This window comes from Oncorhynchus mykiss, chromosome 19 (assembly GCF_057628025.1).
Source record: "Oncorhynchus mykiss isolate SJ-2025 chromosome 19, ASM5762802v1, whole genome shotgun sequence".
Taxonomy (NCBI): Eukaryota; Metazoa; Chordata; class Actinopteri; order Salmoniformes; family Salmonidae; genus Oncorhynchus; species Oncorhynchus mykiss.
In genome coordinates this window covers 35,727,699-35,752,681 of record NC_143040.1, presented here as the reverse complement: position 1 = coordinate 35,752,681, position 24,983 = coordinate 35,727,699, and the positions used below count along the sequence as shown (strand labels likewise).

The window sequence follows — 24,983 nt, the reverse complement described above, 5'->3', positions numbered from 1 at the left end:
CCCATAGCACTTATTGTAAGAGTAGGGGTGTTAACCCTGGTGTCCTGGCTAAATTTCCAAGCTGTCCCTCATACCATCACGGTCACCTAATCATCCCCAGCTTACAATTGTCTCATTTCTCCCCTGTAACTATTCCCCAGGTTGTTGCTGTAAATGAAAATGTGTTCTCAGTCAACTTACATGGTTAAATAAAAATCTATTCAACCTTTTCTTTTCATCTTCCTACAGACTGTGTGGCTGATGAACCCCATAGCGATCATTGGTCAGGCTGTTGCCATTGGAATCGAGAATGAACTTTGCCAACTCTAAGCTGTATCCAACACCTCTCAGCAAATAATAAAATGAAACTCATTAATGCTGCTTAATTCTGTTTTCACAACCTGGATTACATACTGGTAGTAATACATGCAGTAACATACAATAATAAGGTATTATACTACATATATTGTGTAAACACATGATATGACGTAGTGTACTCTATATTGAGGCTCATATTCAGTAACGTTTTTTTTTTTTACACTGAGTATACCAGACATTAGGAACGCCTTCCTAATTTTGAGTTGCATGAACACTAAAAGTTGTCGAAACCGTATTCACCTGGTCAGTCTATGTCATGGAAAGAGCAGGTGTTCTTAATGTTTTGTATACTCAGTGTATATTCAGCTCATATTTCTGCATTTCAGAACTGTCGGCTACACTGCTTGATAATACTGTACCATGTGTATCTGTAGGTGTCATGTCTGTGCTGTACAATGGACTGACAATTTGCCTGAGACCATAGAAGACGTGGAGAACTTGAATGGTTGTGTTAGTTTGTCTTAGTCGCTTAATATGCCCATTCTGCATTACCAGGAGATACAAACAAAACACAAAAAGGAAAAGACTCCAACAGAGAGGACTACATCATGTAAACTATTTCATATATTTGTGTAAATTATACACAGTATTACACAATTTTTTCGGTTACTCAGTGAGGCTTGGGAGGAAGAAAAGCAACATGTAGAGTAGGAGGAAGAGAATAACAAAAAATAAACACTTGTCTTTCAAACACTGTTTATAACATCATGAAATATTTGTTTCAAACCATAAGAATTGTGTTTAATGCACACTATTTTATGATGAGAATAAACATTGAAAGTCATTTTTTACAGTAAAACTTTCTGGAAAATACTACTGATGGGATACAAAAGCATTTTCAACATCCAGACGACAATAGCATATTTTTTTTAAAAGAACATTTAATTGGTTGTTCATGTATATTAGGATCTTTGTTCCATTGTGAGTTGTCCTGTAAGCTTCAAGAGCAGCAACAAAAGCTGCCCTACATTAATGATCTGGTTGAATGGGCTGGATTGATGACCTGTAAACCTACATTCTAGTGGAAATCACAGATATGCATGAGAAGTGGAATCCACTCAAGCGTGATCACTTCCTGGACCCCACTAAAAGAGGGTGGAATGCACTCATACGTACTGTAGCAAGCTGGGGCAGAGTTCTAGGGTTCAGGGAATACCCATAGCCTATAAATCATGCAACTATCTTCATGATCAATCTCAATGATTTAACTCTGTACAGTCCACCAGATGTCAGCCGTTTGAGTACAGTATGTGCACCACACACACACACCTTGATGATAAGCCTTGTACAGGGGCATACCAGAAACCACAGGGGTGTAGGGGTGTTCCCACCGACACCCGATTACCCAGGACACCTTTACAGTAAAAACAACAGTTATGGGTCCCTAGACTTGATGTTGCTGTTATTGTTGATGTTGTTATGCTATAAGACTTTACACAGGAAATAGGCCAGTCTATTGTGGTCACTGCCACACATAAGGGTGTGATGACCTGTCACTAACAGGGTTGGATCCCAGGGACCGCTGAAGACATTAACATGACCATGTATAGGCATTCAGAGCACTCCTGTCATCGCTATAGGTTATGCAGAATAGTGCACTGGCTGAAGATTGTGGCCAAAAGCAACGATCATTGTGAAGATATAAGACTGTTACTTTAGTATTTACTCGGTTGACTGGACATGGCAGGGAAGGAAGAGTGGCAGAGATTAGCTGACATCATCCAACATTGGAACAATACCCGACTGGACCTGTTTGAGATCAGTCTGCCATGCAAGGTGAGTGGACTTCAGAAATGTAATCAATCAAATCTACAGTGGAATAGGAAATTATTGACTCCCTTGATAAAGATGAGAAAAAAACGACAAAATAATTCAAATACTGAGCTATATTATACGCTCCCAAAAAATTGGAAAATTATATTATTTTATACTAATACAATTGATCAGATAAAGATATTTAGTTTAATAGGTATATATATATATTATTCTCAAAAAGGTAGAGATTAAAATTATTGACACCCATGTTTTCAATACGTTTCAAAACCTCATCCTGAGAAGTTAACGGCACTGAGCCTTTTTCTAAAATGTTTTATGAGTTGGAGAACACATTGGGAGGGATCTTTCTATTTCCATCTCATACGATCATAGCATCCTGGTTTCAATCCAACATGCCAATGCCGTTTAGCAAACTCCAGATTTTTACATTGGTTGCTCTCAATAAAGGCTTTTTTTCTGGCAACCCTATTGGCATGCGTCTAAAGAGCCTGACTGCCAATATGTCCAGCCTGAGACTCCCACCTCACCATTGTTACAGCCCCCCTCCGTTTATTGTAAGTCTCAACTTTTCAAAACAGTACTGCATTTAAAATGGTATGGATTGGTTCACATGTAATAAACTAACCTGTCTCTGGCATGCCACCTTAGCTTTTTGAGAAGATAAACTGAGTGTGGTGTATAAGAAATAAAAGTCAACTGGTTTTAATAAAATCACAACTTAAACCATTTACATCTCATATACTTCCTACTGCCAGCCTATTGCTTATGTGTTGCATGTGAGTACCAATTACTTCAATAGTTAATATTTATTTTGAGAACTGTGACACATTAAAATGGTGATAATGTACAGTACCAGTCAAGTTTGGACACACATGTAGTAACAGAAAAAGTGTTAAACAAATCTAAATATATTTTAGATTTGAGATACTTCAAAGTAGCCATGCTTTGCCTTGATGACAGATTTGCACAACTACACATAGACAAGATCCCACAAACACCAAAGGTAAATGGCTACCTAAATATGATCCCCAATCAGAGACAACGATAAACAGCTGCCTCTGATTGGGAACCATATCAGGCCACCATAGACATACAAATCACATAGACCTACAAAAACCCTAGATATACAAAAAAAACTAGACAATACAAAAACTAGCATACCCACCCTAGTCACACCCTGACCTAACCAAAATATAAAGGAAACAGATATCTCATTTGTGACATGATGTGTCCGCAGCAGGATTAGTCTGTAGGACACCCACTAGACAGTGATTAGCTAACATTTTACTACTTTGTCCCAAACAGGGTACTATATCCCCCCATCCCCCCATGTCAATAGATCATGCATACTAACAACCTTCGCACACAATACCCACCACCAACAGACACCAATTAGTCACCCACATTATCCCTTCCTCTGATTTTCTCCAATTTACATTTCAAGTTACAAATCTCATCACCAGATAGCAGCTGGCTAATTACATTGATTTGCTTTGGAATTTCTAGCCAGCAAATTATGGAAGCTAGCTATGTAGATTTTGGTTTAGATAAACAAATGAAGATTGCTAGCTAGTTAGCTAAGTTAGCTGCTTGACTTCGTTCATCTACTCTTTCCCCTCTAGAACTTAGAGTTCCATGGAGTGATGCGGTTCTACTTTGAGGACCATGTTGCAGGGAACGTTGCCACCAAGTGCCTGCGTATCAGCAGCACCACCACCACTGGAGAGGTTATTGAAACACTGTCAGAGAAGTTCAGACCGGACATGAAGATGTTGAATACTCCCTATTTCCTGTTTGAGGTCCATGCTAACAAGGGTAAGATGGATGGATGGATGGATACATTAATTAAAGAGTACACTTGGGGGCAGGGCATTTGTGAACAATCCTATATTTTGAATAGATTGAGTGTATTATCTGGTAAATTTGTTCATGTTACTCTCCCACTCTTCGCCCTGTTAACCATGGCAGAAGAACGGCAGCTGGACCTGAGTGAAAAGCCTCTGGTTGTGCAGCTGAACTGGAACACACACAACAGGGAGGGCCGCTTCGTACTCAAGAAGGATAAGGACATTATTGTACATGTTACTGACTGCTTACTGTATTTATAATTTAAGCAGAATTTGCTCAGTTAGAAATTACTTTTCATGCCCGACCTAGCTTGAATGTCAAGGCAAGGAAAGCAATTTAGCTGGCAAGAGTTAATGCTTTGATTTCCCACTGTAGTGTTGTGTCTCTCTGTGTGATTGTGTGGCCTTTATCCATACAGGACAACAGCCCAGAGAAAAAGAAGGGAGGCATGATCCAGAACTTCAAGAGGACACTGTCGAGGAAAGAGAAGAAGAAGGAGAAGAAGAAGACGGGAGATGATGCTGTTAACCACTCGGCAAAGCCTAATGGGTCCACTATGAGGAAAGAGAATGGGTAGGTCTACGCCAATTAATTCATTAGCAAACAGAGAAGCATGACAGTAAAATCTTTATTTTAAATTTTTACTTTTTTTTTTAACTCCAAGCACCCCCACTCTGGTTCACAAAAGTTCATGTTCAATGTTAAGTCTCAAGTTATAGGTATAGTCTTCTCTCCACTGCAGGCAGATATCAGCTTCTGTACCTGTGGAGAAGTCCTGGACCAACAAGGATATTGTTTCTAACCCTGACACAACAGAATGCAAGAAAAGTTCCACATGGCGAGGCATGGTCCGGAAGCATAACCAGCAACAAGACTATAGAACAAGGAATGAAAGGTAAACATGACCCCAAGTAATGTAAACATTTACATTTATTGACATGACCATGTCTTCTGTGTGTGACAAAAATGTGCATGTTTCTGGCATCTCTTGAAGCTTAATAAAATGGCTACTGTGGCTTTTGTTTTTTCATGATTCCGGTTTTGAGATATTGTTGAAGTGACTATTGGCTGGACAACTGAAATGATTACATCTTGTCTTAACAGAGATCAGGACAACATGGACCAACTTGCACTTCCAGTTGGTATTAAATTCAGGGAAAATTGTAAGTAATTCAATTTGACCATTGTAGTAGCACTGTAGTAGCACATTGTAATAACACATAGTAATAACATAAAATATAAAACAATACGTTTGTTGTCAGTCTCATTATCATCCTGTATTAATCTGCTGTCCTCTACTGGTGTCCCTCTGTCATAACAGCTGAGGACCCCTTCCTCTCTGCAGTCATCAACTACACCAACAGTTCCACTGTCCACTTCAAGCTCTCCCCTGCCTACGTCCTGTACATGGCCGGACGCTTCGTCCTCCACCGCCATTATAGTCACAGTCAGGAGACATCACAGAGTCATCGCCCCTCAGAGCACGCACACAGAGTCACCGCTACTGTCAACAAGATGGTAGCCATGACTGAGGTGGTCATCCAGGCAAGTGAGACCATGCATGCACCATCACAAGTTTGACTGTGACTTATACAGCTCAACTGGAAAGAGCATACCTCTACTACTTAATGGGTTAATTATGGTTTTGGTAACACTTTGGCCTTGAAGGGATACTTAAGCAATACGGTTCGAGTGGGTGTGGTATATGCCAATACGCTGTACCATGGCTATGGGCTGTTCTTATGCACAACGAAATGTGGAGTGCCTGAACACAGCCCTTAGCTGTGGTATATTTGCCATATATCACAAACCCCATACACAGTCAAATAGTATCTCACAAGCTACAATAATGAACTAAATGGGTTCATAAGCATAAGTCATCACCTCCCAGTCTTAGAAACAACATGACAAATAAAACGCGTCCAGCTTCTAGAATTGTCGTTTCTACCAGTGATCCTAGCAAGCACTTGTTCATAAGATGCTACTTCTAAAATTGATTCTATCCATTGTTTCATAGTAGGAGTGGCATGACCCTTCCAAATGCTAAGGATTACTCTAGCTGCTGTAACCAGACAGTGATCAGTGCAAATTCCTCATTTGACACCCAAAAGTACTCATTTCATTTTCAATTCTTAGCAGTACAGGAAAATGGTCAAATTCACACACTTATCAAGGGAACATCCCGGTCATCCCTACTGCCTCTGATCTGGTGGACTCACTAAGCACAATGCTTCGTTTGTAAATTATGTCTGGGTGTTGGAGTGTACCCTTGGTTTTAAAAACAAGAAAATGATGCCATCTAGTTTGCTTGATATACGGAAGTTGAAATGATTTTTGATATTGATATTTTAGCAATTACATTTACTTTTGATACTTAGGTATATTTCAAACAAAATACTAATAGACTTTTATTCAAGTAGTATTTTACTAGGTGACTTTCACTTTTACTTTAGTCATTTTCTACTAAGGTATCTTTACTTTTACTTAAGTAAGACAATTGGGTACTTTTTCCACCACTGGATATTTCAAAACAACCTTCCAGAAAGGTAGCGCTAAAGTACACTCCCTTATGGACTACCGAAGTGCGCAGCGGTCTAAGGCACTACATTTCAGTGCAAGAGGTGTCCCTGGTTTGAATCCAGGTTGCATCCCATCCTACCGTGATTGGGAGTCCCATAGGGCGGTGCACAGTTGTCTGGGTTTGGCTGGCGTAGGCTGTCATTGTAAATAAGAATTTGTTCTTAACTGACTTGCCTGGTTAAATAAAGGTACAATTAAAATTGTGTGAAAGAATTTCCCAGTGTCTTTTTGGCATTTCCAACACAGAGAATTGTTGGTCAGCCCCATCTTATAAAGCCTTGTTGGGGTCCAATAAAATATATGTAGTATCTTATACTGAGTAAGTTTCCCCCTGACTTCTCTTATGTTCCTCCTTGGACAAGATCTTCAACCAGGTATCATCCTCAATTTCACACTTAAGGTCAATTTGACATATTGTTCTGAGGTTTTTACAGTCTTTACTCTGCAGATGACTAAATATTGAGTAAAAAATGGCTGCCTTATGTTTGGGAAATTCCAGTTACTCAGCTATTGGGTTCTTTCCTGGATTTAGTTGATAGCTGGTTGTGGACCACAACCATTTTAATCATATTGATCTTTCTGCATTTTTATACATTTGTCTTAATCTTGACTACTAGTGGCTCAAAATGTAGTCTTAATACCCAAATATTTAATCCCAGTAGGAACCCATTTGATATTGCATGTGGTAACAGTTCCAGAGTAACATATGGCATTAATTGACATTGCTTCCAATTTATTCCAATTTATTTTGTAGCCTAACAAATAGAATATGATTCAATACAAGTAAGTTCATGTTACAAGTAAGTAATTGTGGTACTGTTCAGAAGAGACTGCATGAATCAGGCCTTCATGGTTGAATTGGTGCAAATAAACCACTACTAAAGGACACCAAGTAATAAGAAGAGACTTGCTTTGGCCAAGAAACACGAGCATTATACATTAGACCGGTGGAAATCTGTTCTTTGGTCTGATGAATCCAAATTTGAGTTTTTTGGTTCCAACCGCCGTGAGACGCAGAATAGGATGATCTCTGCTATTTATTTAGAATTCAAGGCACACTTAACCAGCATGGCTACCACAGCAATATGCAGCGATACTATGCATGCCAGTCTCTCTTAGCTAAGAGTTGCGTCACATCTTGTTTTTCTAAGAAACATTATTGTATTGGAAATTCCAAATTGTTTGCTAGTCAACTTACACACAGCACTGACACACACAACTACCCCACCAGATATGCCACCAGGAGTCTTTTCGCAATCCCCAGGTCCAGAACAAATTCAAGGAAACATACAGTATTATACAGAGCCATGAGTGCATGGAACTCCCTCCCATCTTTTATAGGGCAAGTGAACAACAAAAAACAAATAAATCAACACCTCGCAGGACAATGTCTCCCCATGAGACCTACTTGTTGTGTGTATGTACTAACATGTATGTGTAACTTATAGATTCAAAAACACACACACACACTACATGTTATTTATTTTTTTAAATGTATGTCAATTGTAAAGTCTTTTGTCTGTAATTATTTTTCATTATGTGTCAGACCCCAGTAAGATTAGCTGTCGCCATTGTCATCGGTTAATGGGGATCCTAATAAATAAAATAAATATACCACGGCTGTTAGCTAATCAGCATTCAGGGCTCGAACCACCCAGTTTATAATGCTTGATAACTTGTTACAAGCATGCATGACACTTTATAATGTCTCATAATAAGGCTTATAAAATGTCCATATTTATTCCATCTTGGTCTTTCTCTCTCTCCCTTCCAGAAGCAGAAGTCCATAGCTGGTGCTGTAGCCTTCTGGATGGCCAATGCCTCAGAGCTCCTGAACTTCCTAAAGCAGGACAGAGATCTAAGCCCCATCACTCTGCAGGCTCAGGAGAACCTGGCACACCTGGTGTACAAAGCTTTCAAGTAAGACATCACATATAGCACTTCTTATCTCTTCTAATCTATGTAATTTACTCTGACTTCAGTAAATAAGGAATTCAGTAAATAAGGATTGTAGCTGCTGTTCTACTGTGAAGACTTTGAACTGAGCACATAAGTGATCTTCCCTCATCAGTCCTGATGTTGTACAGTATTGATAAAGCCCCCTGCCCCCCTGTCTGTCTGTCTTTCTGTCTTTTGTTCCTCAAGGTGTTTGACTCAGTGTCTGCTGGCTGATCTGAGCAGACACTTGCCAGAATTCCTTATTTATCCTGAGGGGAGTCAATCACCTGCAGGAATAGGTACACCATGAATGTTAACCACAACACAATCTAGTTATAACCTCTAACTTATTTTGTTTTAACCCGCAGCTTCCATATGTTAGTTTTGATCCAGTAGATATAGAACCATCATATTAGCATGAAAATCAACACCAGTGTGCTTATTTTCAATGTTTTTTAAAAGTTTGTTTCAAAACTTTTGGTCACTCGATCCTCCCTCCACCAGAGGGCGTACTGCAAACCTTGATGGGTGCCATGTCTCTGCTGCGTCGCTGTCGAGTCAACGCTGCCCTCACCATCCAGCTGTTCTCCCAACTCTTCCACTCCATCAGTGCCTGGCTCTTCAACAGGTGAGAGAGGCAGACATACAGTAGTTGAGGCTTTTAAATCACGTTTTGAAAACCCACCCTTTTAGCCTGGCCTTTAATCACCAATATTTTACTCATCTTTTTTGTTTCATGCTCTTTTATTAATCTCTTTTATTTCTTTGTCTTGTTTTAATCTCCCTGTTTTTCATGATTTTATTGTAAAGTGTGTCATTTTAAATGCACTTTAAATCATGTTTGATTTGATTCAACAGGCTGCTGAGCCCCAGCCCCCAGGGAGAGGCCTGCTCCCTGGGCCTTAGGTCCCACTACTGGGGGGCAACAATCCGCCAGAGGCTTAGCCTGGTTGAGGACTGGGCAGAGAGGCAAGGTCTGGAGCTCGCCGCAGACTGCCACCTCAGCCGCATCATACAGGTGGGTGACTTTATTTTAGTTTATTTGATCAGGTTAGTCAAATGTGTCTAAATTCCTCAAGGTGGGCGTTTTTAAGCTAGTTCCTATGTCACAGTAGGGCTGTTTAAAGGTCCAATGCAGCCGTTTTTATCTCAATATCAAATCATTTCTGGGTAACAATTAAGTACTGTTTGTTTTAAATTCAAACGGTCAAAAAAAAACAAAAATAGCTTCTCAGCAAAGAGCAATTTCTCAAGCAAAAATGTAACTAAGACAAAGTTATTTTACAGTAAACAGACTTTCAGCATGCTTATAGGGAAGGGCACTCAACATGCTTGGCACTGACACAAATGACTGATGATTGGCTGAAAGAAGATTGTGGCAGCTGTTTTGTTAGACTTTAGTACAGCTTTTGATGTCATTGATCATAACCTATTGCTGAAAAACTTCAGTGTTATGGATTTGCATCCTCTGCCTTATTATGGATTGTGAGTTACCTACTGTATCTAATAGAACAGGGTTTTCATTAATGGAATTATCTCTCATGCAAATTCAGTTGAATGTGGTGTACCGCAGGGCAGCTGGCTAGGGCCATTATCGTTTTCTGTTTTTACAAATTACCTTTCACTGACCTTGAATAAAGTCTGTGTGTCTTTGTACACTGACGGCTCAACAGTATACATGTCGGCTGCAACAGTAAAATAAATAACTGAGACATTTAACATAGAGATCCAGTCAGTTTTAGAATGGGTGACTAGCATTAGGCTGGTGCTAAATATCAAAAAAACTAAAAGCATAATTTTTCAGACAAATCACTCGCTCGATGCTAAACCTTGTTTAGATCTATTATTGAATAATATGGCTAATGAGCAAGTTGAAGGGACAAAACTGCTGGGTGTAACCCTAGATAGCGAGCTTTCATGGTCAAAACATATAGAATCAATGGTTGCTAAAATGGGAAGAGGTCTGTCCATGATAGGGTGTTGCTCTGCCTTCTTAACATCTTAGTTGAGCAGACAGGTCCTACAGGCCCTAGTTTTGTCGCACCTGGACTACTGCCCAGCTGTGTGGTCATGTGCGGCAAAGAAGGACAGTTGGTCCAGAACAAAGCAGCACGTATCACACTTAGATGTACACAGAGGGAACGTTGAGGAAAGTTGAGGAGAGGTATTGATGTGTTGAAGTTACCGAACCGCGAACTCTGATGAGGGCAGCTTGTCTGTTGAAACGTTGGTTATTAAATTATTGCATCTGAGATCCTAGAGTGTGCAGAAGTTGCAGCAGTGTTCAAGCAGTTGGCAAGCAGTTCGGACACACATCAGTACAACACAAGACATGCAACCAGAGGTCTCTTCACAGTCCCCAGGTCCAGAACAGATAATGGGAAACGCACAGTATTAAATAAAGCCATGACTACATGGAACTCTCTGCTACCCCAGGTAACTCAAACTAGCAATAAAACCAGTGTAAAATAACAGATAACACAAAGGGGACTGTGAAGAGACAGACATTTTACATACAGTTGAAGACGGAAGTTTGATGTCTGAAAATGATGTCATGGCTTTAGAAGCTTCTGATAGGCTAATTGACATAATTTGAGTGTGGATGTATTTCAAGGTCAACCTTTAAACTCAGTGCCTCTTTGCTTGACATCATGGGAAAATCAAAGGACTTCCACAAGTCTGGTTCATCCTTGGTAGCAATGTCCAAATGCCTGAAGGTACCATGTTCATCTGTACAAACAATAGTACGCAAGTACAGTATAAACACCATGGGACCACACAGCCGTCATACCGCTCAGGAAAGAAAACATTCTGTGTCCTAGAGATGAACGTACTTTGGTGCGAAAAGTGCAAATCAATCCCAGAACAACAGCAAAAGACCCTGTGAAGATGCTGGAGGAAACAGGTACAAAATTATCTATATACACAGTAAAACAAGTCCTATATCAACATAAATTGAAAGGCCGTTCAGCAAGAAATAAGCCACTGCTCCAAAACCGCCATAAAAAAAAAGACTACGGTTTGCAACTGCACATGGGGACAAAGATCGTACTTTTTGGAGAAATGTCCTCTGGTCTGATGAAACAAAAATAGAACTGTTTGGCCATAATGACCATCGTTATGTTTGGAGGAAAAAGGGGGATGCTTGCAAGCCGAAGAACACCATCCCAACCGTGAAGCCCGGGGTAGCAGCATCATGTTGTGGGGGTGCATTGCTGCAGGAGGGACTGGTGCACTTCATAAAATAGATGGCATCATGAGGATGGAAAATGATGTGGATATATTGAAGCAACATCTCAAGCCATCAGTCAGGAAGTTGAAGCTTGGTCACAAATGGGTTTTCCAAATGGACAATGACCGCAAGCATACTTCCAAAGTTTTGGCAAAATGGCTTAAGGACAACAAAGTCAAGGTATTGGAGTGGCCATCACAAAGCCTTGACCTCAATCTGATAGAAAATGAGTGGGCAGAACTGAAAAAGTGTGTGCGAGCAAGTGTGTGCGAGCCTGCAAACCTGACTCAGTTTCAAGAGCTCTGTCAGGGGGAATGGGCCAAAATTCACCCAACTTATTGTGGGAAATTTGTGGAAGGCTACCCAAAATGTTTGACCCAAGTTAAACAATTTAAAGGCAATGCTACCAAATACTAATTGTGTGTATGTTAACTTCTGACCCACTGGGAATGTGATGAAAGGAAATACAAGCTGAAATAAATCCTTCTTTCTACTATCATTCTGACATTTCACATTCTTAAAATAAAGTGATCCTAGCTAACTTTAGACAGGGGAATCTTTACTAGAATTAAATGTCAGGAATTGTGAAAAACTGAGTTTAGTTTTTAAATTTTTATTTCACCTTTATTTAACTAGGCAAGTCAGTTTTAAGAACACATTTTTATTTACAATGGCAACCAGAGAACAGTGGGTTAACTGCCTTGTTCATGGCTAGAACGACAGATTTTTACCTTGTCACCTCAGGGATTTAATCCAGCAACATTTCAGTTACTGGCCCAACGCTCTAACCACTAGGCTACCTGCCGCCCCTGTATGCTATGTGTGACTTTTTAAATGTACTGTATGTATTTCAGTCCTTGACTAATAATGTTCTGTACTATGTATTATGTCAGGCTTCATGTGGACCCCAGGAAAAGTATCTTATACTTCTGCAGCGGATAATGGGAATCCTAATAAATACCAAATATCAAGATGAGTCCTAATTGGTCTGTCATGTCACAGGCTTCTGTCTATAACAGAATGGGGGCCTCCCTGGTCAGTACATTGTACATCATTTTTAAACCGCAGATTTTAGGAAAGACATAGCTATGGAAAATGGCTACAGTGTTGCTACAACTCTCAACAACATTGCTGCCCCGAATTCAGCTGGTGCTATCGACAAAGCTCAGTGGGAGAAGAAAGACTAATTTCTGGAGGACAATGCCAAGCTGACTCACATGCGCTTACTTGTGAATTGTTAAAGAGATGTGAACAATGCTGAATGGGTGTAAACAAAGAAGAGCTCTCTAGCAAGTGTGAAAATCTCCTTATGAATCTTTCAAGGCCATTTTCTCCTACTTGTGTGTTTACAAGTTTATCAACTTTCAAAGCAGCATAACTTTCCCACGTTTCCCTGGTCGACTACAGTGTATGATTTACCATAAAGCCAACATTAGAGATGTGCAGGAAATGTACCTTTTCTAGTTGACATTTAGAATCTCCTTTTCAAGACCTGTGTTTGCCCCAACCACTTAACCCATGCCATTTATAAAAATGTGTATCTTATCAGGTTCAAGGTAGTAAAGAGGTGATTTGATTGATGGATACTTTCTAGGTAACAATGCTGTTGACCATGAACAAGTATTCCATGCAAGATTCGGAGAACATCCAGAATACCTGCTTCAAGTTAAACTCCTTGCAGCTTCGAACACTGATGACAAGCTACCTCTACGATACCAACGAGCCCCGCATTGCCCCTGTGAGTACTAGCCAAGTCCTTAAATTTGTAAAAAAATGTTTGTAAACATTTCTAAACATTTATGGGCATTTATAAACATTATATGCCTTGTAATTCATACTGCGGGTATATGTATTGTTTTATGTAGATGTATTTTATATGTATTTTTCTTAAATAAAATCAATCAACATCAAATAAATGATAAAGCATTTATAATGGCTTATAAAGTCTAACCAAAAACACAGGTTTTTCAAATATCTTTCATGTCTTCTTCTTCCGCCCTTTCAGGGTGTGATTGACAGGGTGGTGGCGGCTGCAGAAGCCAGTGCTGATGAAATGTTGCGTAATGAAGGGCAGGACCTCCAGCTGGAGGAGGGGCCAGACCTCCACCTGCCCTTCCTGCTCCCTGAGGAAGGCTACTCCTGTGACACGGTCAATGGCATCCCGCAGGGCTTCAGAGAGTTCCTGGAACCTATCTGCCGCAAAGGTACTGTAGCTACATGCTTTTTAAAAAGAGGTTTGCTGAACTGACTAATTACTTTCAATATAAAACAGAGAATGACTTTTGTCTAAACTGGTATACAACGTCTGCCTTGTAGAGGCATTATCCGGGATGGTAAAAGGCTATATTGTAAGTAAAATGCATGATACAAATGACACAAAACAATGCACTCACTGTACAACATGCGTTGTGTGTTGTGTCTGTGAACAGTTATCTAAATAGGCTGTGCTCTCTCTTCCTTTAGGCCTCTGCACTCTGATGTCTCACCCCCAGTCTGGTGGCACCTGGACCATCTTCTTCAACCGAGCAAACAGTTTCTTTGCACAGGACGCAAACCCGGTGCATTTAAAAAAAAACATATACATATTTTTTACCATACCCTTTTCAAATGTTAATACCTCTTTCTTATTGAGATCTCCTCTGTTTCTTTCATTTAGCCACTGCATAGAGAACTTGAGGTTGTGACTATTACACTGACGAAACCCTTGAACAGTGGAATGGGGGTCAGCATCGTGGCGGCCAAGGTACAAATTCCTCCATCCATCTATCCATCCATCCATTCATTAACCCAATAATCAGTGACAATAGTCAATCTTTTGCCCCATCTACAGGGAGCAGGACAAGACAACCTTGGGATTTACGTCAAGTCTATCGTCAAAGGAGGACCAGCAGAAATGGTTAGAAAACTATAGTAATTCAAATAATGCCTGTTGACTGGATGCAGTATGCAATAACATTTCACATCATTTGAATGAACAGCATTGGTATCTAATTACAAATCTTATGTTCCACATGTGTTTCTATGCTGTTGTGTTGGACAGGATTGCAGGTTAACTGTTGGGGATCAGTTGCTGTGTGTGGATGGACACAGTCTCGTGGGCCTCTCACAGGAAAGGTTAGATAACATTCTAACTTTCTACTGTTCAGATCAGAGTTGAGCAGTTGGAAATCCCGCTCATGATTTCCTTTCCGCTAAAACTGCTTGTTGCTCATAGGAAAAAAAAACTGCTGCTCCTAATTCGCTCCATTCATTAAAATCACAATTTAACCAACACCCATCTATTTTTGTGACTACCTGTACCTGCCATTTGGTTTTGAATTATTGAAACCAAACCATATGGATTTTAATAAACTGTAATGCGGTGCGTGCTGGTGGCAGGGAAGTCAGGCGCAGGAGAATGAACTTGGTAAAAAACGGAGCTGTTTAATAAACATACAAAAAACCTCAGAAAACCAAAGTATACAAAAATAACATAATTGGGTGCAAAACCCGTCGCACACCAGAACAAATAACACCCACATACAACAAACAATCTCTGACAAGGACATGAGGGGAAACAGAGGGTTAAATACACAACATGTAATGAATGGAATTGGAACCAGGTGTGAAGGAAGACAAGATAAAACCAATGGAAAATGAAAAATTGATCGATGGCTAGAAGGTCGGTGACGTCGACCGCCGAACACCACCCGAACAAGGAGAGGGACCGACTACGGCGGAAGTTGTGACATAAACATGAAAATGTGAATGTAATCGTTATAGTCTATAAATTGCACATGTAGGCTGTTACTTATAATTAAATACAAATTACATTTAAAAAAATTACTTATTAGTGCATTTGAATACATTTTTTGAATTCATTTTTAGAAACATGAGTTTGGTCAGTCTGTGGTTTCAGGCTCTTGTGATGGTGGCTGGACAGCAGGCCAGCAGTGGAGAATATCCTCTCTGAGCTTGCAGAGCCAATGGGAATGCTAAACACCCTTTTGGTCACTCTTGCCAGGCTGGGTAGAGATCTAGAGTTGTTTGTTTAGATAGGCCTAAATGTTTTTAGGCAAAATAACCTAATCAAAATGGAAAGGTCCTTGAACGAGGGGAATATGCCAGGCCTAGTCGGCCAAAATGGCCTATTGTATAGATAATAGAACAAAAATGAACGAAAAGTTTAAGAGATCAGATTTTTCGCTTAGAAATACTTTGCTACAATGACAAAGCATGTGCACATAGTAAGTACACCATCAAGCTTTCGGGATAGGTGTCTTTTCAGAAGGATTCTTTAGTTGTGGACACTACATTACCGCACTCCCTGTTGCTCTTGGTCCTCCTTTTTATAATTCACCTTAATTTAGCACCTGTGCTTTATCAGTTTCTTTATGGAAATATTTAGCGAACTCCATGACAGTAACTAAAGCAAGGGGCTAAAGCAGCACACAAGTAGACTACAAATGCATGCTGGGCCAGGCATGACCCCCTGAGCTCGTAAAGTGATCGCTACTGGAGCGAAATTGGAGGGTGAGAAGGCCGACACACCAGCCTTTGGGAATCGCACTCCACGCTCCAGTCAAATTGGAGCGATCCGTGCCGCGCTCCGGTCAAGCAACGCTCTGCTCACATACTCTGAGTTCAGATAGTCTGGCTAACACCAGCCTCTCTACATCCTTGATTTTAGTCAGCACGAAGCAACAATACTGAGGGGCTGTGCCCTCAGACTTCAAGGCGGCACCCTACGCTGGTTGGATATCCCCGTTTCAAATTGAACAAATCATGATTTTTGCTTTACATAGGACCGCTCCAGCCCTTCAGTTTCCAGCCAGCCCTTTCGGATAAACAAACACACGCAGTAGCTAGCTAGTGGTGACGGGCATTCCGGCTCATTTCAGTGAGCCGGCTCGTTGGGCTCAGCTCACCAAAAAGAGCCGGCTCTTTTGGCTCCCAAACGTCTCTTTTAAAAAAAAACATGTTTTGCGATAGTTTGACTGTGATTGGTGTTAAAACAATTCTAATTAAATTATTACATGAAATCATACTCTACTTTAACCACAATGTATTTAAAAATGCATTGGTTTGTTATAAAAAATAATGCTATTAAACATTTACATTTAAAGTATAACGTTTTAATGTATATAAACAAAGTGCATATAAATGTAACAATTCAAAATGAATACAATCTGAACAACATAATAATAGAAAATTGCACCATATCAAAGAAAAATAAATAACAATGTGCAAAACTGCATCATCCCACTTAAAATGTTAAAATTGTCCCTCTTTTCTCTCTCTTCTTTATTGCTATGTTATAACCAGCAGCACACAGCAATGCTGACCATATTTTACTTTTATGAGAGATTTGCATTCAGAAATGCAAGCTGCCTCACTTGAGGGGCTAATGCGGTTCCTTCTCTCAGTAATTATTTGTACCGTTTTCGAGAAGACCCTCTCAGAGGGAACGGATGTGGCCACTATGCAAAGTCTCCTTGTCTTGTCATTAGTAAGCCGTGGGTAGACAGAGGCCTTGTTCTTCCACCAGCTCAGAGGATCTGCAGATCTTTGGAGGAGGGGCTCCTCTAAATAGGATCGGACCTCCATTATGGAGGGGATTCCTTCGTGCTGCATCCCCAGTTGCTCTCTCGTCAAACAGAATCCAAACAGCAGACGTTTGTGGCACTACTGCTGGTGCTTCTGCTCCATCTGATCCCTCTTCTTCTTGTTGCCCTGGTGCCTGAGCCAGCTGACTGCTGGGGCTGTCCCTCCCTGCTGCTGAGGTTATTCTTTGAAGAGCTTCATCAATCGCTCTGGCATCACTGAAGGCTAACTTCTTAAACCTGGGGTCAAGTGCAGCGGTTTCTGATAGCACGTGATTATATTCCATTCTGTGGAGCTTTCTGTCCATTGATGAACATAGGGTGTCACATGTCCTGTGTTTACCTCCCATTCCTCATGGGTCAGAGCATCAACAGGTGCATTGACAATGGCCAGGGTAGAGATGATGGCATCCTTTGACTCAAGAAACAGCCTCAACATATTAAATGTTGAATTCCACCTTGTAGTGCAGTCTTGTTTCGGCCTCAGCTCAGGCATCCCCATCTGGCGTTGTGTAGACTCGTTTTTCAGCACATGCTGTGCTCTGTGAAAGTATTTTACAGCTGATTTCACTTTGTCCACAGTGGGCTTCATCACCTTCAGAGCATCTCTTACAATCAGGTTGATTGTGTGGGCAAGACATGGTTGATGATTGGTCCATTTTAACAGTTTCATGGCTTTGTTTATGTTAGCTGCATTGTCGCTAACACAACAGACCTCTTTTCCATCTTCTTGCCATTCTCTGGCCACTCTCAACAGCTCCTCTGCCAAGTTCTCTGGGGGTGTGTCTGTCGCTGAACTCAAAGCAGTCCAGATGAGAGCTAGACATCAAAAAATCTTCAATGAAGTGACATGTACTCTTTCCTCTGGCACTCTTTCCTCTGGTCTAAAAAATATCCCAATTCCCCAGGGCAGTGATTGGGGACACTGCCCTGTGTAAGGTGCTGTCCTTCGGATGGGACGTTAAACAGGTGTCCTGACTCTCTGAGGTCATTAAAGATCCCATGGCACTTATCGTAAGAGTAGGGGTGTTAACCCCGGTGTCCTGGCTAAATTCCCTATCTGGCCCTCAAGCCATCACGGTCACCTAATAATCCCCAATTTGCAATTGGCTCATTTATCCCCCTCCTCTCCCCTGTAACTATTCCCCAGGTCGTTGCTGTAAATGAGAACGTGTTCTCAGTCAACTTACCTGGTAAAATAACGGATAAATAAAAAATAAAAAAATGTAACCGGCATGTAAGAAGTGGTTACCCTTGATGTCCAACAGTCAGTGGTAAGGCAAACTGCAGTAGCTTTTTGGACTCTTTCCCGCACTGAAGCCTGTGTGCTCTCGTACAGTTGTGGAATAAGGGATGTTTGAAAGGGTTTTCCTGCTTAGAATTGTGTACATTGGATTTAGACTATTGCTATAATTTCTGAAACCTCTGTCCTTCACAATGGAAAATGGCTGGAAATCAGTGGCAATCATTTTAGCCAATGCAATATCAATTTGGCCTTGTTTTGCTACAGACATAGACTTGGGCATAAACTGGTCCATAGAAGACTTGACTGAGTGGATACGCTGACTCCACCACTATGTTGAGCCAACCTCCCCTTTTAAAAGCCTGAGATACTAGACCGGTGAGTCACAGCGAGCTGTCTAGTCACGTGGTTCGCTGTCAGCAAGGCTAACTTTCAGGTCCTTTTTTAGTATAACATTTATTTAGGTCTGGCAGATAACTATTCGGTCATTAACCCTGATGTGAAAACAGTTTCTGTTGGAACAATCTGCAATAGTTCCACCTGTTCAATGGTCATTTCAAATACGCTGAAAAACAAATAAAGGACTATGCTTTGAAAGCATAATGAATTGACAGTGATTGATGTGGTCTTGTCTTGATTGTAGGGCAGCAGGCATAATGATGCACACTGGACCAGTTGTGACTTTACAGGTTGCCAAGCAGGGGGCAACATGCCATGGTCTGGCTGCCTTGCTAGATGAACCACCTTCAGTATCAACTACAGGTACGAGCAGAACAAAGGCATTATTCTCTCTGCATTGTTATCATTTTCCACTGAACAGTCCCTCAACAGAGGTCTAATGATCTAAGACCAAAACCAAATTCAGATCATTTAATTTCATGGCTTCCTGTCAGTAGTTGTTTTCCAAAATGAATGGTAAGAATAGTCTTTCTCAATTAATAGTAGACCTACACCTAGATGTTCTAGATCTAACCAACTTTTCTATGATTCTCCCAGCTTTGGATGGTAGTGGCCCCACCAGCAGCAGCCATGCTAAGCCGAACGGCAAGGCCCTGATCGTGTATGATGGCATGGAGCAGAGCTCTGGGCCCTCAGGACTATGGGGTAATAACTCCCATGGAGGGAACAGGAGACAGAGAAAACCGACCCTGCTGAAGGACAGACAGCTATACCGCTCCAACCCTAACATGATCAGTGAGTCTAACAATAGTGTTCTTTTTGAAAAGTTGACTTAACACCCTTTTCACACTATTGTGTCGATCTAAGCCAGTCAAACTGTGCTGTCTCTGATATTTTCGTTTCACATGGTATTTCTCAGCACAGTCCCAGCAACCATGGTAGGTATAACCAAGCCAGCTCAGTACAGCTTGATTTGGCTTGGCTCAGTTCGGCTAGTATTTTGCAACCCTAGATGCAAGTCACATTATGGTGACTTGCAAAGTGATTGGTAATGTATATTGGAATCCAACTCAACATACTGCTGCCACTATATAAGCCGTTGTCCTGCACAGTGACATTTACCCCTGCTATGGCACACACAGACAAACGTTGAGAACCTGCAGTGGTCAATTGAGTTTCAGACAGCCCCCTGGTGGCTGAAATGTGTTAGGACACGTTGAGCCTGGCTCTATAAGCACAGAGCCTCCTTTGAGTAATTAAAAGCGGGGTTGTCAAACTCATTCCACAAAGGGCCGAGTGTCTGTGGGTTTTTGGATTTTCCTTCCAATTAAGACCTAGACAACCAGGTGAGTGGAGTTCCTTACTAAATAGTGACTTTAATTAATCCATCAAGTTCAAGGTGGAGTGAAAACTCACATTTTATTGTACCTTTATTTAACTAGGCAAGTCAGTTAAGAACAAATTCTTATTTTCAATGACAGCCTAGGAACAGTGGGTTAATTGCCTTGTTCAGTGGCAGAACGACAGATTATTTATTACCTTGTCAGCTCGGGGATTTGATCTTGCAACCATTCTGTTGCTATTCCAACGCTCCGACCACTAGGCTACCTGCCGTGCTTCAGAAAAATGCATCCTTCCTTCCTTGTTTCCTGGAGGTAAGCACATATCTATAGGTGGATAGGTTCAAGCAAAGTTCACCAATCCAACCAATTCAAATCTGTGATTACTTTGAGGAAAGTAAGAAGGGAGGAAGCATTTCTGAAGAATTCAAACAGAGTCAGGGTCTTGTTTGAATACTTTTCGGCTAAAGGTTAAAATCCTTCTAAGATGCACTCTTCCTCCATCCCTTCCGCTCAGTCAAATAATCACTGATCTGGCTAGAATCGAAATGTGAAAATAAGGGTTCCACCACACCGCTTCCACCAATCCACTTCATTACTTCAAGGAATGGAGAAGCAAAGGATGCTTTTTGAAAGTATTCAAACAGGGCACTTATTTGCATCCTCTCTTCCTTCCATCCTTTAGGTAATCACTGATCTTTAAAGACTAGATAGGTGCAGGCAAGGGTTCCATCCCACAGCTTTCACCTTTCCTGTCATGTCTGATCAGTGATCCCAAAGCCACTCCTGCGTTGTCTTGGCTGTGTGCAAAGGGTGGTTGTCCTGTTGGAAGGTGAACCTTTGCCCCAGTCTTGCCCCAGTCTGAGTGCGCTGGAGCAGGTTTTCATCAAGGATCTCTCTGTACTTTGCTCCGTCCATCTTTCCCTCAATCCTAGTTTCCCAGTCCCTGCCGCTGATGTTTCGTGGCAGTTCTGTCATTTTCTTTCTTTCCTCGCTTGTTCTAGGCCCAGAAGGAGAACCAGTTGACCCAGCCATCCCAACAGACAGTAAAATCACTGCAGTCTCCACCAGCAACCTTCTGTGCTCTGATGTAAGTAATTTAATAATAATACATGGGTTTTATATAGCACTTTCAAGGACCCAAAGATGCTTAAACAGTGGGTCAATACTTGTAATCCATGGCTTAGTGGGTTTGTCTACATTGAATCTGTAATGGTATAAAAACACAGGCACCTTAATGTTCTCCCATCAGATGTACCAAAGGGAATACCTGACTCTACCAGCCCCTAGGTCTCAGGACAAGAAGACAGTAGCCTTTGAACTCCCACCTCAGGAGCCCAGAGTCTCGTTTAATCTAGATGGACATATCTCCAACAAGAGGACCTTGATGGTATGAGTAGCTACATCTTATCCTTTATAAAGCAGTACGTCCCCCAATATCTTAAACCAACTATTTCAAGTATGGACCATTTCATATATGCAATTGTTACACTTACACTTAATCACTTATTTCCTTCCATAGCGGCAGGCCCTTTCACAGGAGAATTTGTGCATGGAGAATGATCGCCCCCTAGTGGACAATATACATAATGCTTGGAACCAGAACCAGCAGGAAAGCTACTACACCTCTTTTCCCATGAAGCCTAGCATCTCTACCCACGACATACATTACAATCATACTGTCAGCCTCTCCACTAAGACCCAACCGAGCCGCCACAACACAGGGTATGGCTACTGGAGAACTCCTACGTCACACGACCCTTCGTCTGCCATCCAGCCAATACACATAGACATCCCTGCTACACAGCTTTTCAACCCCCAGCCGCGCAGTCCAATGACTACCTTCCAACAAACTCCCACTCTACTGCCCGTGAAGTTGAACCAAAACCCTGAGGGTAAAGGCCAGGGACAAGCCCTCCTCAGCAATCAAAAACAGGGGTCTCATTATCAACTGCCAGCCCAGCATCGCCAAGCTACATGTCCTCCTCCATCCTCTGTGTCCATGAGGCAACCTCAGCCCTCACTCTCATCCTCACAGAAGATCCAACAACAACAAGCCTCGAGGAGGGTGCAAACAGCGACGTCCCAACTGTTCCCAACCCAGTCAAAAGACACATCCCTCCAGAGACCTCCAGCTAAACCACAACCAGGGACCACCCCAGGACATCAGGTACTGTACATTCTTTTTTTTTGCAATCAAAATTCAACTGTCTTAATACACGTGACAGTGAAAACTCAAATGCATGTATGAATAAGGAATATACAATTAAATAGTATACACTTCCAGTATAAAATACACAATTAATGCCGAATGTCGAAATCAGGACCAATACTTCAGCATGAATAAAGAGCCACCATCAGAAGGCAACACAAGTCTGTCTCCAGACCCATGGAAGAGGGATGCACGGGAGAAGCAGCAGAAGCAGCAGAGACTACAGGTAACATAATAATAATGAACATCTTTATTTGAAGTGTGTCTACTATATTATACTCTACAGTATTGTGTTGTGTTGTATTGTATTGATTTTGTGTATTTTGTGTTTTGATGTGTTGCTGACCTCACAAAATGAACTTTCATGCAAATAGCAAATACCGAATAACGTAACGTATTGTCCATCAAAATCACAATTTGCTTGTTGCTGGCTGTTCTTACATGGACATTTGTCTTTTTTTGCCGTCTGTTCCTTGATCTAGGTGGTCGACCTGTTGGAACAGGAGATCCAGGATCTGCAGGCTAAAGCCCAGCTCACACCAGAGGAGACCGACAGGCTCCGTAGGCTCAACCTGGAGTGGCAATTTCAACAGAGACTGCAGGAGTTCCAACAGAATGGAAACGATGATGATGATGAGGATGATGACGAAGAAGAAGATAGAGACACGTCAACAGGAGAAAATGTTCAAGAGTCAAATGGACTCAACGTAAACTTTGATGAGAAGTGCTCGAAGGAGTAAGTTTCAACTTCATTTGAATGTACATTTGCATCCCACAAAAACAGTTTTTTTCCCCCCAACAATGTCCCTGGCTAAACCAAAAGTTAAATTACATAATTTGTTCTGAAAGTAATGAATCATGATGTATAACAGACCATGATATACAGTATTGTTAACCTATAGGTATTGATCTTCTCAATTACATCCATATGTGTGGATTATTGATTGGTTGCAGAGGCCAGGAAGAGAACAACTTCAAAGGTGACGCAACACCTGAGAATCTCACATTTAAGGAGCGCCAACGTCTCTTCTCCCTCGGATCAAACGCCTCCATCAAAGTCAAAGCCTTGTAAAGATGAGGATCCTGAGAAGATGACCTCAACATTCGGTCAAGGCTCATCGATCAAGGCTCAACCTTTTTATAAGCTACAGTAGAAACCAATTGGAAGATATTAGAATTTATATTATAATCTATATTCTGTAGAAAAATGTGGACTATCTTTGTGATTTCTCGGCATATTTACTTCTCTTTTCTCCTAATAGATCTTTACACTTAGACTGTCGAATGCACATTTTCATGTGTTTCTGTTATGTGTTTACTTAAATGAAAACTTAGGTAGGTAGATGCTTTTTTTACATACATGGATTTTTTAAAATAAATTAAGATTTGATTCATCTTTTTGGAAAATGTACAACAGCAGTCATGGTATACAGTCATGGTACATCACATGAGGCTGCTGAGGGGAGGACGGCTCATAATAATGATTGTAATGGAGAGAATGGAATGGCATCAAACACATGGAAACCGTGTGTTTTATGTGTTTGATACCGTTCCACTTATTCAGCCTCAGCCTTTACCACGAGTATGTCCTCCCAAATTGAGGTGCCACCAACCTCCTGTGCCGTACTCCTCCTTTACAACTCAGGACATCCTACTTGTATGAATAGTTCACTATGTTTAGGGGTGACTCCACAAGAGTCCATGTGTACAGTAATCTGAGCCCTCCTGATCTCATCGGTGCCTGAGATTTTCCTGGTCTTTGCCAGCATGGTTCCTGTCCTGCCATGGCCATGAATACAGTAGACAGCTACCCCCTACAGCAGAGAGAAGTACACATGGTTGAGTACATAAGTAAACATACAGAAGGCTATGCGTTTATACACATCATCGTTTGAGAATAATTAGCCTGTTCACTGTCCAGACCTGTCACATTGAAATCAGTGGTTAATGTTAATTTAGCTTCATGTGTCAGAAATAAGAACCCCTTTGATGTATTGACTGAATAATGGGTTACTAAATACTTTTTAACTGAATCCTTATATAGCCTTTTGCATTTATTCCTCCACAATGGACATAAACCTCAGAATCTTCTTTGGAGGTTTAGGAGGTTTTCTCACACAAGCACACCAGGTGTCGTATGCAATTGTCCAGTAGGTACAGGTAATAGGAAGTAATTTGTGGGAGTGCCAATCTGGCCAATTTGATAGGTCGACCCAGAAAAAATTGGGGGATGGACTACAGTCAATCTGAAAATAGTGTGAAATGTAGATATTGTTTTACCATCCAATAGTGTTATATATTCACAGCTACAGTGCCTTCAGAAAGTTTTCACACCCCTTGACTTTTTCCAAATGTTGTTGTGTTACAGCCTGAATTTAAAATGGATTAAATTGGGTTAAATTATAGAATACTCTATAATGTCAAAGGAATTCAGTTTTTCGAAATGTTTACAAAATCATTAAAAGTGAAACGCCAA

At 41.1% G+C, this 24,983-nt stretch overlaps 1 protein-coding gene across 1 annotated transcript; it reads left to right on the top strand.

Annotated features, from left to right (window-relative positions):
* The first annotated feature begins 1,845 nt into the window (after positions 1-1,845).
* Positions 1,846-24,983, top strand: LOC110498692 (afadin). The gene is made up of 25 exons (XM_036954523.2): positions 1,846-2,133; positions 3,756-3,948; positions 4,102-4,208; positions 4,400-4,554; positions 4,724-4,876; positions 5,086-5,144; positions 5,303-5,526; positions 8,336-8,481; positions 8,707-8,798; positions 9,004-9,127; positions 9,358-9,517; positions 13,326-13,469; positions 13,737-13,935; positions 14,195-14,289; positions 14,388-14,474; positions 14,562-14,627; positions 14,772-14,845; positions 19,200-19,318; positions 19,553-19,750; positions 21,300-21,385; positions 21,548-21,685; positions 21,818-22,465; positions 22,620-22,733; positions 22,990-23,243; positions 23,462-24,983. Exons 1-25 carry the CDS (start codon positions 2,038-2,040, stop codon positions 23,577-23,579), a joined length of 3,849 nt encoding a protein of 1,282 aa, XP_036810418.2. The 5' UTR covers positions 1,846-2,037; the 3' UTR covers positions 23,580-24,983.

What these genes read in the sequence shown, in the direction of transcription:
- LOC110498692 (XM_036954523.2), top strand. Translation starts at nt 2,038, where the DNA reads ATGGCAGGGAAGGAAGAGTGGCAGAGATTAGCTGACATCATCCAACAT. An exon ending in ACGAGCCCCGCATTGCCCCT is followed by an intron (nt 13,470 to 13,736) that starts GTGAGTACTAGC and finishes CCGCCCTTTCAG; the next exon opens with GGTGTGATTGACAGGGTGGT. An exon ending in TCAGCATCGTGGCGGCCAAG is followed by an intron (nt 14,475 to 14,561) that starts GTACAAATTCCT and finishes CCCCATCTACAG; the next exon opens with GGAGCAGGACAAGACAACCT.